This window comes from Bos javanicus, chromosome 29 (assembly GCF_032452875.1).
Source record: "Bos javanicus breed banteng chromosome 29, ARS-OSU_banteng_1.0, whole genome shotgun sequence".
Lineage (NCBI taxonomy): Eukaryota > Metazoa > Chordata > Mammalia > Artiodactyla > Bovidae > Bos > Bos javanicus.
The window spans coordinates 17,714,984-17,735,092 of record NC_083896.1 but is presented as its reverse complement, the minus strand read 5'-3'; the positions used below and the strand labels follow the sequence as shown (position 1 = coordinate 17,735,092).

Below are 20,109 nucleotides of genomic sequence, written 5' to 3'. Positions count from 1 at the left end.
AGTGGTGCCTAGGATGGGAGAGAGGATGGTGAGGGACTGCTAATAGGAAAAAGCCTCTTTCTCGGTGATTAAAAATATTCTTAGATTATAGTGATGTTCAGAAACCTGAAAACATACTAAAACCTACTGAATGGTACATTTTAAATTGGTGAATTTTATAATAAGTAAATTATCTCTCAATAATAAAATTCTTAAAAATCTGGGTTTGCTCTATTTAAATACTCACTGAGATTCTAATAAAGTTGATTTTCACCATTCCTTTATTTTTACTTCAGCAAACTATTCATAACATGGCTTAAAAATATTTATTAACAATAAGGTCCATTACTCCCAGATGGTAAACTGTGCTGAATATTTTCTTGGTACACTGAGGATTAGTCAATCTTCTTAAATAAGTATTTAGATTGTTAGTAATTTTTCATTAGTATAAAGTTGATTTCAACTATTTTTTTTTGCTCATCTTTACAGAAACTGTCAAATCATTTCCTTAAGAATAATTCTCACTGCAAAAGTATTTCTCTAGAGAGGCTGTACTAGTTTATACTTCTAATAGCAATGTTCAAAAGAAAAGCATCAGTTTTATCCTGAAATGTGCCTGACTGTGGTTTTATAAAAATATATATAAAGGGGAAAAAAAACACCTGCAACAAAACTAAAAATCAACAAAACCAATAAAGAAAACAAAACAATAATAATCAAAAATCCTTTTAAATACATTAGGCCAAGGCTTCCTCTAATTCTGGGTTTAACTGACAAAAAAATGGAAAACTTTATTACATGACATCTTGTAAGTATAAGTTTTACAATTTAGGGCATTTCTAATTCTTTCAGAACAGACACTCAACTTATACTGCACTATTTATAGGCAGACTGTAATGAAAACACTTAGCTTTTGTTTATTTAAAAAACATTTATAGCTATGTCTGCTGAAAGGGCTTAAAATCAATAATCCCTCAGCAGCAGCAAGATACTAGTGACTAAGTCTTATTTTCTAAATACCATTTTCCAAGAAAAGAAATCAGGGCTCTAGAAGAAACAGCTGATTCTGAGATCAGGGTGTGGAAAATTAAAAAATATGGTTGGGATAACTGCGAAAACATGAAGCAACCAAGATGTCCTTCAGTAGGTGAACAGAAGGATAAACCATGGTACTTCCAGTTAATGAAATACGCCAGTTCAGTTCAGTCGCTCAGTCATGTCCAGCTCTTTGTTACCCCCATGGACTGCAGCACTCCAGGCTTCCCTTTCCATCACCAACTCCCAGAGCTTACTCAAACTCATGTCCATTGAATCAGTGATGCCATCCAACCCTCTTATCCTCCGTCATCCCCTTCTCCCGCCTTCAATCTTTCCCAGCATCAGGGTCTTTTGCAATGAGTCAGCTCTTCACATCAGATGGCCAAAGTATTTGAGCTTCAGCTTCAGCATCAGTCCTTCCAGTGAATTTCTTTACAACTGATTGGTTGGATCTCCTTGTAGTCCAAGGGCCTCTCAAGAGTCTTTGCCAACACCACTATTCAAAACCATCAATTCTTCAGCACACAGCTTTCTCTGTGGTCCAACTCTTACATCCATACATGACTACTGGAAAAACCATAGCTTTGACTAGATGGACCTTTGTTGGCAAAGTAATGTCTCTGCTTTTTAATATGCTGTCTAGGTTTGTCATAGATTATCTTCTAAGAAGCAAGCGTATTTTAATTTCACAGCTGCAGTCACCATCTGCAGTGATTCTGGAGCCCAAGAAAATAACGTCTGTCACAGTTTCCATTGTTTCCCCATCTATTTGCCATGACGTGATGAGACTAGATGCCATGATCTTCGCTGTTTGAATGTTGAGTTTTAAGCCAGCTTTTCCACACTCTCTCACTTTCATCAAGAAACTCTTTAGTTCCTCTTTGCTTTCTGCCATAAGGGTGGTGTCATCTGCATATCTGAGGTTATTGATATTTCTCCCAGCAATCTTGATTCCAGCTTGTGCTTCATCCAGTCCGGCATTTCACATGATGTACTCTGCATACAAGTTAAATAGGCAGGGTGACAATATATAGCCTTGATGTACTCCTTTCCCAATTTGGAAGCATTCCATTGTTCTATGTCCAGTTCTAACTGTTGCTTCTTGACCTGCATACAGATTTCTCAGGAGGAAGGTAAGGTGGTCCGGTATTCCCATCTCTTTAAGAATTTTCCAGTTTGTTGTGCTCCGCAGAGTCAAAGGCTTTGGCGTAGTCAATAAAGCAAAAGTAGATGTAATACATCAATGTAATGAAATACTACTCAATGCTAAAAAGACATGAGCCATCAAGCCATGAAAAGATATGGAGTATTAAATATTAATACATATTACTAAATGAAGAAAAGGCTACATATTGTATGATTCCAACTCTATGACATTCTAGAAAGGGCAAAACTTTGGGGACAGTTAAAAGATCAGGGATTGCCGGGGATTAGGAGGGAGGGAGGGAAGTAGGGAGGGATGATTTGCAGGAGCGTACATTTTTAGAGCAGTGAAACTACTCTGTATGACATCACTTCTCCAAACCTATAAAACGTACACTACCAAGAGTGACCCCTAAGCAAATGATGGACTCTGAGTAACAGTGTAGGTTCATCAATTACAGAACAGGAAAACAAACTAACAAAGGAAAAAATCTTGGTATCTAACAGTACCAGAGAATAAGGAGGTACTTAAAAGACAAAAGGATAGGGGCATGTGAAAGGGATACAAGAATTAAAATACAACAAGTCCCAACACCTAAAACAATCTGAGGAGTAAAGTAAATAGCAGAGCATTGAAATACAGCCTAAACCATACATCAGTCCATCATGATACAAATGACGACATAAATAAATAAATCATAGTGAAGAGACAACAAATCATTCATACAGACTAATTCTGAATACTGTCCTCATCCCAGGACATGGTGCATAATTCCATCTCCCACTTCCCAACCCCTCACTCCTACCTCCAGTAAGGGTGGGTAAACCCAGTAACTCATTTTCAAAGAACAAAGCAGAGGAAGAGAAAAACAGTACATTTTCAGTGGTGAAACTTGGCAAGTAACACAAGCAATCAATGTGAATAGCATCATATTGATACCAAGTCCTCCCTGACATGATATGACAAGAAGAGCATTTCACTTCCGTGGTATTCTTTCCACTCCCGTTGCCTCCCTGAAATTTAAGAAAAACATAAGAAAAACCCAGACTGGCATACTTCCTACAAGCCATGAAAAATAAGGAAAGACTGAGAAACCGTTACAGACTAGATGAGACCAGGGAAACCTGAAAACTAAATGTAATTCCCTGGTGGCTCAGATGGTAAACAATCTGCCTGCAATGTGGGATAGCTGGGTTTGATCCCTGGCTTGGGAAGATCCTCTGGAGAAGGGCATGGCAACCCACTCCAGTATTCTTGCCTGGAGAACTCAATGGACAGAGGAGCCTGGTGGTCTATTGTCCATGGGGTCGCAAAGAGTCAGACACGACTGAGCAGCTAAGCACATCCTAAAGTGGACCCTGGAAAGAGGCACTGACGGAATGCCAATGAAATCTAAATAAAGTCTGGAATTTATAGTTAATAGTAGTGTATTAACGTTGGGTTCTTAAGTTTTCACAAATGTACCACAGCAACATGTAAGATGTTAACAATAGGGGAAACTGGGTGAGAGGTATACAAGAAGTCTGAGCTGTCTCTGCAACTTTTCTACATTTAAAAATTATGCAGGGTTTCCCTGGTGGCTCAGTGCTAAAGAACCCTCCTGCCAACACAGGAGACACAGGTTCCATTCCTGATCCAGGAAGATCCCACATGCTGAGGAGCAACTATGCCCCTGCACCACAACTACTGAGCCTGCGCTCTAGAGCCCTGGAGCCGCAACTACTGAGCCTACGAATCACAGCTACTGAAGTCGCATGCCCTGCAGCCTGTGCTCCGCGCCAAGAGGAGCCACCGTAATGAGAAGCACATACACTGCAACCAGACAGTTAGCCCCTGCTCTCCGAAACTAGGGAAGAGCCCGTGCAGCAACGAAGACCCAGCACAGCCAAAGATAAATAAATAAATAAAATTATTTTTTAAATGTTATTTTTAAAAGTTATTAAAAAATAGAAAGTTTATTTAAAACAACAAAATTAAACTTTAAAATGGAGCCATAAACCCACGAAAGCAACATAGATATCCTTTTAGAAAATGTTAACCTTCTAAATATAGCGACCATTTACTCCGTTTTAAAAGTCTGTTAAAAAAATTTAGGAAAAAAATGCTAAGGAAAAGAAGACTAGCAATTTCTTACTGGAGACTAAATCATGCATTAATCTTAAACATAATGTACTGTGTACTAATAGTACTAAAACTCTATTAAACTAGCAATATTTGACTACCCGTCAGAAATACTTCATAACACACTAAAAAATTCCTCATATTTTGTCCATTTAATCTTCTGTCAAGTTTCACAGTACCGTGTATTCTGTGGTTCACTGTACTTTACTGGTAAAGAGGGAACATAATCCACTACCGATATTATAACAGAAAAAATTGGCAAACTTATACTTTTCCCACATTATGACACATTTGAGGGAAATAAACCTTTTCTCTAGTTTGTAGATAAAAAGAAACAAATAATGAAAGGTTGTTAAGAAAGGTTAGCCTAAACTTGGATAAAGCTAATAGGGAGATAGCACATCCTTCCAATATAATCCAAGGCTACGGACACACTCAAAGGTTATTTAATTACCCAAGAGATGACCTTTGCTCCATTATTCTATTTACTATTGAACTAAATAGCCCAGATTAAGTAAAGTTACATGTTAACTTATAGATTTTTGTCCAGTAGAGATGCAAATCATTTCTGTCAGGTAGAAGAGAAAATTCTAAAGGTTAGAGTTAATTGATCTGCAGGATATCAGCTACTTTGTAGCTAATCTAGCAATCTTATTCTAAAATTTCTTTATTAAACTGCCTATTAATTCACAGCCTCCCAAATGCTCTTTGAACTAGTCTTACTATTTTACTTATTTCCTCAGTAATTAATAACTGAATAAAATATTTGATACATGTTCACTTTATATTTCTATTAATGTTTTAAATTTAAAAAAATTATACTGACAGGCACAAGAAACTTTCCATGACATGCCTGACATGGCCTTTCCCACAAACAATTCTGCAGTTCCTACAATCTCACAGAGCTATTATGGTAATAGTTTTTCTATACCATATTCTGATAATATTTTCTATTATTTGGTCTCTGTAGTTATCAAATAGTATCTTTCTTTCTCAAGGTAAATCAGAAAAGAATCTAAGTATATATTATTTTCAAGACTATCTTTATTCCACCATTGACATTCTTTATCCTGCCAGTAAAGTCCATTAAAAAAAAAAGAAAGCTGGGGTACATATACACAATGGAGTATTACTCAGCCCATTAAAAAGAATACATTTGAATCAGTTCTAATGAGGTGGATGAAACTGGAACCTATTATACAGAGTGAAGTAAGCCAGAAAGAAAAACACCAATACAGTATACTAACACATATATATGGAATTTAGAAAGATGGTAACAATAACCCTGTATACGAGACAGCAAAAGAGACACTGATGTACAGATCAGTCTTATGGACTCTGTGGGAGAGGGAGAGGGTGGGAAGATTTGGGAGAATGGCACTGAAACATGTATAATATCATGTATGAAACGAGTCGCCAGTCCAGGTTCGATGCATGATACTGGATGCTTGGGGCTGGTGCACTGGGACGACCCAGAGGGAGGGTATGGGGAGGGAGGAGGGAGGAGGGTTCAGGATGGGGAGCACGGGTATACCTGTGGCAGATTCATTTCGATGTTTGGCAAAACTTATACAATATTGTAAAATTTTTAAATAAAATTAAAAAAAAATACAAATACTATTTCCCCTCAGTTTTTCCACCTGCACATTTAAAAACAATGGGAAATACACAAAGATTCCCTATTTTCAATGTAGCCATTTCCTAAAAAGATTTTTAAGTCTCAAGCTCTGTATGAGAAAACAAAGATATTTATATCTGGGTAAAGACTCAGTACTTGTTGAGTCAGCATTAAGAAAATTACCCACAGAATCACAGAATATAAGATTTAAATAATAAAGATTTTCCTGTTTAATCTCTAAAAAGAAGGAAATTGCACTGAAAGGATTATAGTGACTTTCCAGAGATTTGAAGACTGGCTAAAATTAATGGGCTCTGACTTCTAACACTTTTTAATTGGTCACACATCATGATGATTGTGTGAGTTAATTTCCTTTATTTAAACCATAATTTTAAAAAGTTTTTTCTTCCATCTGTTCCAAGTACCTCTCTTATAATTTTCAGGTGTGAATTATAACTGTTTTTACTTTCATAAACATGATTAATTATACTTATATTTTGATTATATATTTTGAGATTTAAGCAAAAAAGATTAGTACAAAGAAAAAAAAAACACTTCATATTTCCAAAGTTACATTCTTCACCAAAAAAAGTGTATACTACCATGATTTTTTTAGTAAGACATCTGGATATTGTCAAAGTGTCAATCTAAATGTACTTTTAGTGAACTGAAGTAGACTAACCACAAACCTTAACTTCAATTATTAGGTTTTAGCACCAGGAAAGGAAACATTATTACACTCTCACCCAACCCATAAACAGTAGCCCATGCGAGTAAAATCAAAGAAAACTCTGTACCCTGACATCACTTCAAGATGAAGCTGTCCTGAGACAGTTAAGAAAACAGGAATATTGAAGAAATTCTCCTCAGGCACCTTTATTTTGCTTGAAGGCTGCAAAAGAAAACAGAGGCCACAAGAAGCTATTACATGTTCTGAACAGCATTCACATTTCTGTCACAACTAAAAATCACAAAGCAATTTAAAATATATGAGGACAGGTCATTCTCATGAAAAAAAGGCAGTTTTCAGTAACACTTAAAAGAGAAAATCCCTGCTTGGTAAGTGCTAAGGTCAAGGAAGTTTGCTCCATATTTTTGAAACGCACAACAACTAAAGGGCAAAGTACTTTGGTCACAAAATATACTCTTTCCTAAAAACTGATTTTGATTGAGGGGCAAGCTGAAGCAAGAAATTATGTTTTAGATGTGAAGCATTACACAGTCTTTCACAATTCTGACCCATGATTAAAATTTAATTTTCCCAAGGGAATAGCCTCTAAAACATGTCTTGTCATATTATTATTAAATTGTTAATAATAATGCTTTTAATAGATTTTTATAAACACATTATAAACTATAAACATGTTCATTTCACTTAATCTTCATGACAACTAGGAGATAAGAAAAGCCAGATCTTATCTTTCAAAGATAAGATGAACATTTACATTTAAAGATTTTTATGAACTTGTAATATAGAGTGATTAGTCCATTTGAAACTGGTCAGAAACAAGCCAGTCAACATTTATTAACAGTTAAGATAAAAAGTTATTTGGAGGTCATGCATAATTTAAATAGTATAATTAAGAAACCTTCTGTATCAAGTTATGACTATTATATTCATTTGGAGTGAAGGAAGATAATTTACCTACTCTTATATTTCAAATTGTGATCTGAAAATGTTTCAATGTAATGGTGCACTAAAACCAATACTGTAAAAGCAACCAAGCCAATATAAAACTTTCAACAAAGGATGTAAGACTCCTTTTAAGAGGCAGAGTACCAACTGCTGAATTATAGAAACAAATGAAATGAAGGTATCTTATTTAATTCCTTTGGTTGTTCTAAAAATACTGCATATCATGTACGGGTATGTGTGTGTATGAACATGACTATTGTTGTTCAGTTACTAAGCTGTGTCCTACACTTTGTGATCCCGTGGACTGCAGCATGCCAGGCTTCCCTGTCATCTGCTATCTCTGTGGAGTGTGCTCAAACTCATGTCCACTGAGTCGGTGATGCTATCTAACCATCTCATCCTCTGCTGCCCTCTTCTCCTTTTGTCTTTGAAAGGAGAATGAATGTAATACCTAGTGTAAAACTACCAAATGAAATTATTCATTTATTTTTTAACTGCCAATTATTTTTAAAACTTAACTTGATCTGGTCCTAAATGCCCTATTATTGCTTTTTAAAAATTCATCTTTTATAAACAGTGCTGTGATGAACATTAGGGTACACGTGTTTCTTTCAATTCTGGTTTCCTCAGTGTGTATGCCCAGTAGTGGGATTGCTGGGTCATATGGCAGTTCTATTTCCAGTTTTTTAAGGAATCTCCACACTGTTCTCCATAGTGGCTGTACTAGTTTGCATTCCCACCAACAGTGTAAGAGGGTTCCCTTTTCTCCACACCCTCTCCAGCATTTATTGCTTGTAGACTTTTGGATTGCAGCCATTCTGACTGGCGTGAAATGGTACCTCATTGTGGTTTTGATTTGTATTTCTCTGATAATGAGTGATGTTGAGCATCTTTTCATGTGTTTGTTAGCCATCTGTACGTCTTCTTTGGAGATACATCTACTTAGTTCTTTGGCCCATTTTTTAATTGGGTCATTTATTTTTCTGGAATTGAGCTGCAGGAGTTGCTTATATATTTTTGAGATTAGTTGTTTGTCAGTTGCTTCATTTGCTATTATTTTCTCCCATTCTGAAGGCTGTCTTTTCACCTTGCTTATAGTTTCTTTTCTTGTGCAGAAGCTTTTAATTTTAATTAGATCCCATTCGTTTACTTTTGCTTTTACTTCCAATATTCTGGGAGGTGGGTCATAGAGGATCCTGCTGTGATGTATGTCGGAGAGTGTTTTGCCTATGTTCTCCTCTAAGAGTTTTATAGTTTCTGGTCTTATGTTTAGATCTTTACTCCACTTTGAGTTTATTTTTGTGTATGGTGTTAGAAAATGTTCTAGTTTCATTCTTTTCCAAGTGGTTGACCAGTTTTCCCAGTACCACTTGTTAAAGAGATCGTCTTTTCTTCATTGTATATTCTTGCCTCCTTTGTCAAAGATAAGGTGTCCATAGGTGCGTGGGTTTATCTCTGGGCTTTCTATTTTGTTCCATTGATCTATATTTCTGTCTTTGTGCCAGTACCATACTGCCTAGATGTCCATCAGCAGATGAATGGATAGGAAAGCTGTGGTACATATACACAATGGAGTATTACTCAACCATTAAAAAGAATACATTTGAATCTGTTCTGATAAGGTGGATGAAACTGGAGCCTATTATACAGAGTGAAGTAAGCCAGAAAGAAAAACACCAATACAGTATACTAATGCATATATATGGAATTTAGAAGGATGGTAATGACAACCCTGTATGCGAGACAGCAAAAGAGACACAGATGTATAGAACAGTCTTTTGGACTCTGTGGGAGAGGGAGGTAGGGGATGATTTGGGACAATGGCATTAAAATATGTATAATATCATATAAGAAATGAATCGCCAGTCCAGGTTTGATGCAGGATACAGGAAGCTTGGGGCTGGTGCACTGGAATGACCCAGAGGGATGGTATGGGGAGGGAGGTGGTAGGGGGGTTCAGGATGGGGAACACGTGTACACCTGTGGCAGATGCATGTTGATGTATGGCAAAACCAATACAATATTGTAAAGTAAAAGAAAATAATAATAATAAACATATAAAAAGATAAAAAAATTCATCTTTGAGACTCATTATCACTTAAACGATATTGTTTCCACGGACTTAAACACTCAAGACTAAAATATCTGACATGTTAGGATTTCAAAATAAAAGATGTATTCTCTGATATGTCTTCATTATTTACTAAATGATTACATTTCAAGTAAGGCCCAGTACATTTGTATGAACATTATAACTTTTTCCTTTCCTTCACCTCTTTAACTTCTTTCATCTGTAATTTGTACGGGTGTTTTATTGACTTCTCTAAAAGTGGTTTCTCTCATTTCATGTATAAATAAAAAAATCTAATATTTAGGAGTTGATTTTACTCTCATTTATTAGCATTTGTACAAAAAGGAAATCTGAGTTTCTTACATCTCTTAAATTCAACTGTTTTAAAGTTACAAACATATCACTACTTCATTATGACTTTCAGTGTCATATGGAAACATTTACTTACTGAAATTCATACTATTTTAATAAATTACTTCCTTTTAGTTTTCCTTTACATTACAAGGAATGCACTACAGCAAACTTTAAAAGCTTCTGTATGTTTTAAGTTATGCTATCTATAAATTTTATTTCAGGATATTAAAGGGACATTATAAAATATTTCTTTTAAAAAGTAATTGCTGAGAGATATCAGCAAAAATGGTGGGGCAGGTAGCTTCAAACTCCAACCCCTCCACAGAAAAACTGAAAATAATAAGTAAAAACTGTAAGAATCAATTATGAGAACTCTGGAAATCAGTCAAACATGGGTTTCCCTGGTGGCTCAGATGGTAAAGAATCTGCCTGCAATGCAGGAGACTTCAGTTCGATTCTTGGGTCAGGAGGAGCCCCTGGAGAAGGGAGTGGCTACTCACTCCAGTATTCTTGCCTGGAGAATCCCATGTACAGAGGAGCCTGGCGGGCTATCACCCCTGGGGTTGCAAAGAGTTGGACACAGCTGAGGAACCAAACAAATGCTGATTCAAGAAAGAGGAAATTTAAAAATGGTAGACTCCACCCAACAACAGTAGACTGTGAACTCTTCAAGTGCACAGGCACACTGTCCAAGACAGACTAAACGCCAGAACACAAGTCTCAACAAATCACATAACTTATCTTCTTTGTATATAATGGAATGAAACTATAAATGTAAACTGGTACCCTTACTGGGAAAAGAGTTTGGTGGTTTCTTAAAAAGATGAACAAGAAATACTATATATACAACATACAGACTTTACTTCTAGGTATATGTCTAAAAGAATTAGAACCAAGTATTCAAAGAACAATATATTGAAAGTATCAAACACCATTATGAAGTGAGATTGATCCTAGGGATGCAAGGATTTTACAATCTCAGAAATCAATCAATGTGATACACCATATTAACAAATTGAAGAATAAAAATGATACAATCACCTCAAAAGATACAGAAAAAGCTTCTGATAAAATTCAATATCCATGTGAGATAAAAACTCTTCAGAAAGTGGGCATAGAGGGAACATACCTCAACATAATAAAGACCACATATGACAAACCCATAATGGCATACTCAATGGTGAAAACCTGAAAACACTTCCTATAAGATCAGGAACAAGACAAGGATGCCCATTCTTGCCATTCTTATTCAATGTAATTTTGGAAATCCTAGCCACAGCAATCAGAGAAGAAAAAGAAATTTTTAAAAGGAATCCAAACTGCAAAAGAAGAAGTAGAACTGTCACTGTTTCCAATGACATGATGCTATACATAGAGCATTCTAAACATGCTACCAGAAAACTGCTACTAGAGCTCATGGATGAATTCAATAAAACTGCAGGATACAGAATTAATACACACAAACTGTTGCATTTCTATACACTAACAAAGAAAGATTAGAAAGAGAAATTGAGGAAACAATCCCATTTACCATCATATGAAAACAAACAAAATTCCTAAGAATAAACCTACTTAAGGAGGCAAAGACCTATATTCTGAAAACTATAAGACCACCAGTGAAAGAAATTGAAAATGATACAAACAAATGAGAAGATAAACCATGTTCTTGGATTGGAAGAATCAATATTGTTAAATGGGGTCATTTCCCAAGGCAATCTAGAGATTGAACACTAATCCCTATCAAATTATCAATGGCATTTTTTTATAGAACTAGAAAATTTTTGAAATGAGTATGGAAATACAGAAGACCACACGTAGCCAAAACAGTCTTGAGACAGAACACAGCTGGAGAAATCACACTCCCTGGCTTCAGAATATAGTACAAAACCACAGTCATCAAAACAGCATGGCACTGGCACAAAAAAGAACACAGATCAATGCAGCAGGACAGAAAGCCCAGAACAAACCCATTTGCTTATGATCAATTAATCTATGACACAGGAAGCAAGGATATACAAGGGAGAAAAAAAACAGTCTCTGCAATAAGTGGTGCTAGGAAAATATATACACACAAAAGAATGAAATTAGAACATTCTCTAACACCATATACAAAAATAAACTCAAAATGGACTAAAGATCTAAATTTGAGAGCAGATACTGTAAAGCTCCCAGAGGAAAACATACACAGAACATTCTTTGGCATAAATTGCTGCAATATTTTTTTGGATTTAACTCAGAGTAATTGAAATAAAATCAAACACAAATGACACCTAATTAAACTTGCAAGGTTTTAAATGAAAAGACAATTTATGGAATGGGAAAAAATGTTTGCGAACAATGTGATCAACCCAGGATTAATTTCCAAATGCACAAATAGCTCAATATTAAAAAAGAAAAAACAGAAAAAATTTAAAAATGGGCAGAAGGCTTAAATAAAGATTTCTCCAAAGAATACACACAAATGGCCAACAGGCACATGAAAAGATGCTCAATATCACTAATTTTTAGAGAAATGCAAATCAAAACTACAATGAGGTACCACTTCACACTAGATAGAATGGCCATTATTTAACAGTCTACAAACAATGAGTTCTGGAGAGGGTGTGGAAAAAAGGGAACCCCTTCATACTACCAGTGGGAATGAAAATTGGTGCAGCCGTAGTCAAGAACAGTCTGGAAGTTCCTTGAAAAACTAAAAATAGAGTTACTATATGATTCAGCAATCCCACTCCTGGGCACATATCTAGAGAAATACAAAACTCTAACTTGAAAAGATACACGTACCCTAATGTTCATAGTGGCACTATTTAAAACATTCAAGACAGATGAATGGATAAAGAAGATTTAGTGTGTATGGGCTCGATAAAGGACAGAAATGGTATGGACACACACACATACACACAGTGGAATATTCCTCAACCACACACAAAAAAGAATGAAAATGCCACTGGCAGCAAAATGGAAGGATTGATCATATAATAGCACTTCAGATCAGATCAGTCGCTCAGTTGTGTCTGACTCCTTGCGACCCCTTGCGAATCGCAGCACGCCAGGCCTCCCTGTCTATCACCAACTCCCGGAGTTCACTCAGACTCACGTCCATCGAGTCAGTGATGCCATCCAGCCATCTCATCCTCTGTCATCCCCTTCTCCTCTTGCCCCCAATCCCTCCCAGCATCAGAGTCTTTTCCAATGAGTCAACTCTTTGCATGAGGTGGCCAAAGTACTGGAGTTTCAGCTTTAGCATCATTCCTTCCAAAGAAATCCCAGGGCTTCCAAAGAAATCAGAATGGACTGGTTGGATCTCCTTGCAGTCCAAGGGACTCTCAAGAGTCTTCTCCAACACCACAGTTCAAAAGCTTCAATTTTTCAGCGCTCAGCCTTCTTCATAGTCCAACTCTCACATCCATACATGACCACAGGAAAACCCATAGCCTTGACTAGACAAACCTTTGTTGGCTAAGCAATGTCTCTGCTTTTGAATATGCTATCTAGGTTGGTCATAACTTTCCTTCCAAGGAGTAAGCATCTTTTAATTTCATGGCTGCAGTCACCAGCAGCATTGATTTTGGAGCCCAGAAAAATAAAGTCTGACACTGTTTCCACTGTTTCCCCATCTATTTTCCATGAAGTGATGGGACCAGATGCCATGATCTTCGTTTTCTGAATGTTGAGCTTTAAACCAACTTTTTCACTCTCCACTTTCACTTTCATCAAGAGGCTTTTGAGTTCCTCTTCACTTTCTGCCATAAGGATGGTGTCATCTGCATATCTGAGGTTATTGATATTTCTCCCGGCAATCTTGATTCCAGCTTGTGTTTTTTCCAGTCCAGCGTTTCTCATGATGTACTCTGCATATAAGTTAAATAAGCAGGGTGACAATATACAGCCTTGACGTACTCCTTTTCCCATTTGGAACCAGTCTGTTGTTCCATGTCCAGTTCTAACTGTTGCTTCCTGACCTGCATACAAATTTCTCAAGAGGCAGGTCAGGTGGTCTGGTATTCCCATCTCTCTCAGAATTTTCCACAGTTTATTGTGATCCACACAGTCAAAGGCTTTGGCATAGTCAATAAAGCAGAAATTGATGTTTCTCTGGAACTCTCTTGTTTTTTCCATGATCCAGCGGATGTTGGCAATTTGATCTCTGGTTCCTCTGCCTTTTCTAAAACCAGCTTGAACATCAGGAAGTTCACGGTTCATATGCTGAAGCCTGGCTTGAGGAATTTTAAGCATTACTTTACTAGCATTTGAGATGAGTGCAATTGTGCAGTAGTTTGAACATTCTTTGGCATTGCCTTTCTTTGGGATTGGAACGAAAACTGACCTTTTCCAGTCCTGTGGCCACTGCTGAGTTTTCTAAATTTGCTGGCATATTGAGTGCAGCACTTTCACAGCATCATCTTTCAGGATTTGAAATAGCTCAACTGGAATTCCATCACCTCCACTAGCTTTGTTTGTAGTGATGCTTTCTAAGGCCCACCTGACTTCACATTCCACTGACCTAGAGCCAGACATCCTGGCTCTAGGTCAGTGATCACACCATATTGATTATCTGGGTAGTAAACATCTTTTTTGTACAGTTCTTCTGTGTATTCTTGCCATCTCTTCTTAATATCTTCTGCTTCTGTTAGGTCCATACCATTTCTGTCCTTTATCGAGCCCATCTTTGCATGGAATGTTCCCTTGGTATCTCTAATTTTCTTGAAGAGATCTCTAGTCTTTCCCATTCTATTGTTTTCCTCTATTTCTTTGCATTGATCGCTGAAGAAGGCTTTCTTATCTCTTCTTGCTATTCTTTGGCACTCTGCATTCAGAGTTTATATCTTTCTTTTTCTCCTTTGCTTTTCGCTTCTCTTCTTTTCACAGCTATTTGTAAGGCCTCCCCAGACAGCCATTTTGCTTTTTTGCGGAATCTAAAACATGGTATGTATAAACTCACTTACAAAACAGAAATACACTCAGAGACTAGAAAACAAATTTATGGTTACCAAAGGAGAACAGGTAGGGAGTGATAAATTAGGAATTTGTGATCAGTGCAAAGAAATAGAGGAAAATAATAGAATGGGAAAGACTAGAGATCTCATCAAGACAATCAGAGATACCAAGGGAACATTTCACACAAAGATGGGCTCAATAAAGGACAGAAATGGTATGGACCTAACAGAAGCAGAAGATATTAAGAAGAGGTGGCAAGAAAACACAGAAGAACTGTACAAAAAAGATCTTCAGGACCAGATAATCACAATGGTGTGATCACTCACCTAGATCCAGACATCCTGGAATGTTAAGTCAAGTGGGCCTTAGGAAGCATCACTACAAACAAAGCTAGTGGAGGTGATGGAATTCCAGTTGAGCTATTTCAAATCCTGAAAGATGATACTGTGAAAGTGCTGTCCTCAGTATGCCAGTAAATTTGGAAAACTCAGCAGTGGCCACAGGACTGGAAAAGGTCAGTTTTCATTCCAATCCCAAAGAAAGGCAATGCCAAAGAATGCTCAAACTACCGCACAATTGCACTCATCCTACACACTAGCAAAGTAATGCTCAAAATTCTCCAAGCCAGGCTTCAGCAATATGTGAACCACGAACTTCCAGATGTTCTAGCTGGTTTTAGAAAAGGCAGAGAGGAACCAGAGATCAAACTGCTAACATCTGCTGGATCATGAAAAAGCAAGAGAGTTCCAGAAAAACATCTATTTCTGCTTTATTGACTATGCCAAGCCTTTGACTGTGCGGATCACAATTAACTGTGGGAAATTCTGAAAGAGATGGGCATACCAGACCACCTGATCTGCCTCTTGAGAATGCAGGCAGGTCTGTATGCAGGTCAGGAAGCAACAGTTAGAAGTGGACATTGAACAACAGATTGTTTCCAAATAGGAAAAGGACTATGTCAAGGCTGTATATTGTCACCCTGCTTATTTAACTTATATGCAGAGTACATCATGAGAAATGCTAGACTGGAGGAAGCACAAGCTGCAATCAAGACTGCTGTGAGAAAGATCAATAACCTCAGATATGCAGATGACACCACCCTTATGGCAGAAAGTGAACAGGAACTAAAAAGCTTCTTGATGAAAGTGAAAGAGGAGAGTGAAAAAGCTGGCTTAAAGCTCAACATTCAGAAAACAAAGATCATGGCATCTGGTCCCATCACTTCATGGAAAACAGATGGGGAAACAGTGGAAACACTGTCAGACTTTATTTTGGGGGGCTCTAAAATCACTGCCGATGGTGACTGCAGCCATGAAATTAAAAGATGCTTACTCCTTGGAAGCAAAGTTATGACCAACCTAGATAGCATGTTCAAAAGCAGAGACATTACTTTGCCAACAAAGGTCCATCTAGTCAAGGCTAAGGTTTTTCCTGTGGTCATGTATGGATATAAGAGTTGGATTATAAAGAAAGCTGAGCACCAAAGAATTGAAGCTTTTGAACTGTGGTTTTGGAGAAGACTCTTGAGAGTCCCTTGGACTGCAAGGAGATCCAACCAGCCCATCCTAAAGGAGATCAGTCCTGCGTGTTCATTGGAAGGACTGATGTTGAAGCTGAAACTCCAATACTTTGCCCACCTCATGCAAAGAGCTGACTCACTGGAAAAGACCTGATGCTGGGAGGGATTGGGGGCAGGAGGAGAAGGGGATGACAGAGGATGAGAGGGTTGGATGGCATCACCGACTCGATGGACATGAGTTTGAGTAAACTCCGGGAGTTGGTGATAGACAGGGAGGCCTGGCGTGCTGCAGTCCATGGGGTTGCAAAGAGTCAGACATTACTGAGTGACTGAACTGAAATGAGATTATCATATACACACGCCTATGTACAACACAGACCTACTATACAGCATGGGGGACTATATTCAGTGTCTTGTAATAATCTATAATGGAAAAGAATCTGAAAAAGAATAACATATAAAACTATCACTTTTTTGTACATCTGAAGCTAACAACACTGTAAAGTAACTATACTTCAATTTTAAAATTGTTATAAAAAATAAAAATAAAAAACAAATATTCAAATAGATACGTGTACATTAATGTTCATAACAATACTACTCATAACAAAAGTAGAAATACTGGTAAGTGGATAAACAAAATGCAATATATATATAAACAGTGAAATACTATTTAGTTATAAGATGGAATGAAGTATTTATATATGCTAAAACATGGATAAAGCTTGAACACACTAAGCTAAGTAAGAAACATTTTAAAAAAGGCCACATACTACACAATTCCATTTATATGCAGTATCTAGACTAGGTAAATCCATACAGACTGATTGGTGAGAGCCAAGGTCTGAGGAGCCATGGTCTGATGGCTCAGACGGTACAGAATCTGCCTGCAATGGAGACCCAGGTTCTATCCCTGGGTGGGGAAGACCCCCTGGAGAATGAAACAGCAATCCACTCCAGTACTCTTGCCTGTAGAATCCCCTGGACAGAGGAGCCTGGTGGTCTACAGCTCATGGGGTCGCAGATTTGGACACGACTGAGAGACTAACACTTCACTTTCATGGTCTGGGGAGAAGAGGGAAATGAGAAGTGACTACTTAATGGGCATGGAGTCTTCTTTTGAGGTAATGAAAATGTTTTGCAACTTAATAGGTGTGGTAGTTGTATAACACTGTAAATGTAGTAAATGCCACCAAAATGTACCCTTTAAGTAGTGAATTTATATTATATGAATTTCAATTTTTTAAAACACATACATAAACAAGTAATTATTGAACCTGATAGGGTCAAAAACTAATATGGGATTGCAACTTTAAAATTCACAGTCTAAATACTTCCATTGTAATGAAGAAAGAATAAGAATATATTAACTATTTAAACTTAGTGATTTTGCCAGTGGGAAAGGACCTCTTTAACAAGATCCTCAAATGGCAACACTGAAGTTAAGGATTTTATTTAATAAAGGAAGAGATAAGAAGTCAGCAGAACAACAGATTAGGGATAAAATATTTTGAACATCTAAAATTGACAAATGATTAATGGGTAGAAAATGTAAGGACCTCCTTGAAGAAAACAAGAAAGAGAAAATAAGCTGCTCGCCACCTGGACAATGGGTATGAAAAGCAGATTTAGAGTAAGGAAAATTCAAAAGGTTAAGATGTATGAAGAAGCACTCAAATTCACTATGAAGTAGAGAAATACGAATTAAAACAAGGCATTTTAAGATGAATTCATTACATATATCTGACTCACAAAGATTAGAAAGTTACATAATATCAAGTGTTAGAGGTATAGTCAGTATGTAATAGGCAGATTTCTATTAATAAAATGTGTTTCAAGATTCTCAGCCCTGGTTTATTCAACCACTAAGCCAAATATTGATGTGAAGAGATTTTACAAATTTAATTAAAGTTCCAAATCAGATGTCCTCAAGATCTGGAAATTTCCTTGCTAGTGCTTTAAAAATAAAAATATTTAAGTAAAAAGTTTTCTACAGCTGGCTGTAGGAAAGTCAGAAATTTGAAGCATGAGAAGGATTTGAAATGCTGTTGCTCACCTGAAGACAGAGAAAGACATACGGAAAGGTGCTTAGAGCAGTTTCTAGGAGCTGAGAGGAATCTGGCTAGCAGCTAGCAACAAAATGGGAACCTCAGTCCTATATATAACCCTATAGCAAGAATGGGTTTGGAAGAGCAAGCTCCAGATGGCAACACAGAAAGCTTAGAGAGCTGATACACTGGTTTGTATATCAAACCAGTGAGACCCTGAGCTGAGAGATTGATCCCAGCCATGCAATTCTGATTACTGACACAGCTATAGAGCTGTAAGCTAATAAATAGGTGTTGTTTTAAGTCACTAAGTTACAAACTGATAGAAAACTAATTCAGAGGAAAACAGGAATGCTGAGGTAATGCCAGTATAATATAAACTGGTACAGTTATTCTGGATAACAGTGAAATTAATCCATATACCCTATGACCGAGGAATTTCTGGATATACATTCTAGAGAAATTTTCATACAAGTGTATTATGGAATATGTAGAAGCCTATTGCAATTTTTTTTGGGGGGGGATGTAACTTAGAATTGGAAACAACCTAACTTTCCATTACTAGAAATGGTAAGCAAAATGTAGAAGGCAAGCATAAAGAATATCGTGTGGCAATGACGAGCAAAAAATAGATATACCTATAGCAGCATAGAATTTCAAAACAGAGCTAAATGGAAAAAAGTAGAAAACAGAATAATATAACAATAATAACTCTATTATCATTAATGTGAATTTAAAACATACACAAAAAATCACTCATATTTTATGAGGCTATATTAATAGTAAAAAGATATAGCAAAGAAATTAAGGTGACTGCCTCCAAGAGAATATAAGGAATGGAAGTGGTGATTGGTGTAAAGCAGAAAAAATAAGGCGAGAAAAAGATTATGCTGGATGGTATTTTATCAGCTTGGCATTATTGCTCCCATCTAAACTGAGGACTCTGTTTCCTAGAATCCCCAATCCTGCATGGTTCCAGGCTACGGCTGGCCTCCTATTGTTGAAAAGGAATGTGCGTAAGATTTGAGAGGAGAAAATGGAACTGAAGTCATTACTCTCAGAAGACTGTGGCAGTCTGACACCGTGACACACTTACCACAGTGCCTGGTGATCTTTTAACTTTCAACTTGTCCGCCTTACTACTGACCAACAATAGCTCTATGGCAACCACCAAGTGCTGGACGGCAGTTACTACAGAGTCAACTGTGTTAGATTAGTTGCATTAATGTCTCCAATTTGTCACACCTCTCTATTTCAACCCCCTTGGCATATTACACACTAACCCTGAGCCTGGCCATGTGACTTGTTTTGGTCAGTGGCGTGGTAACAAAATTAACACAAATAGTGGCCTGAAAACCTGCTTGTGTAGTTCACATTCTTTCTTGGAGCCACGTTACCAAAGAGATTCACATCCTGATTAGTATAATGGGGAAATCTGAGAAGTAAGTGGAAAAGAGATGAGTCATCCCACACAAAACCATTCTAGATGGCTCAGCTCTCAGCCAACCCATCAGCTGACTAAGCCTAACCCAATCAACCACTCAAATGACCTGTAGACTCACAGAAAAGAATAAACGGCTTTGCTACACAGTGATAGGATACAAGGGCCTTGCAGAGACCAGTAACAACTGTGTGCTGTGAAT

General features: G+C 37.1%; 1 protein-coding gene across 5 annotated transcripts in view; it reads right to left on the bottom strand.

The window, feature by feature from the left end:
• NARS2 (asparaginyl-tRNA synthetase 2, mitochondrial) overlaps positions 1 to 20,109 on the bottom strand; it is a 135,086-nt gene that overhangs the window by 62,319 nt on the left and 52,658 nt on the right. For 4 of the 5 annotated variants that reach the window (XR_009734676.1, XM_061407681.1, XM_061407679.1 and 1 more), the window contains exon 6: positions 6,698 to 6,792. The exons of the other annotated variant lie outside the window; for it this stretch is intronic. Coding sequence is in view for 3 of the 4 variants with exons in the window: in XM_061407681.1 (XP_061263665.1) it covers positions 6,698 to 6,792 (95 nt within the window). In the remaining variant the exon portion in view is untranslated. The remainder of the gene's footprint in view (positions 1 to 6,697; positions 6,793 to 20,109) is intronic. 5 annotated transcript variants of the gene reach the window in all.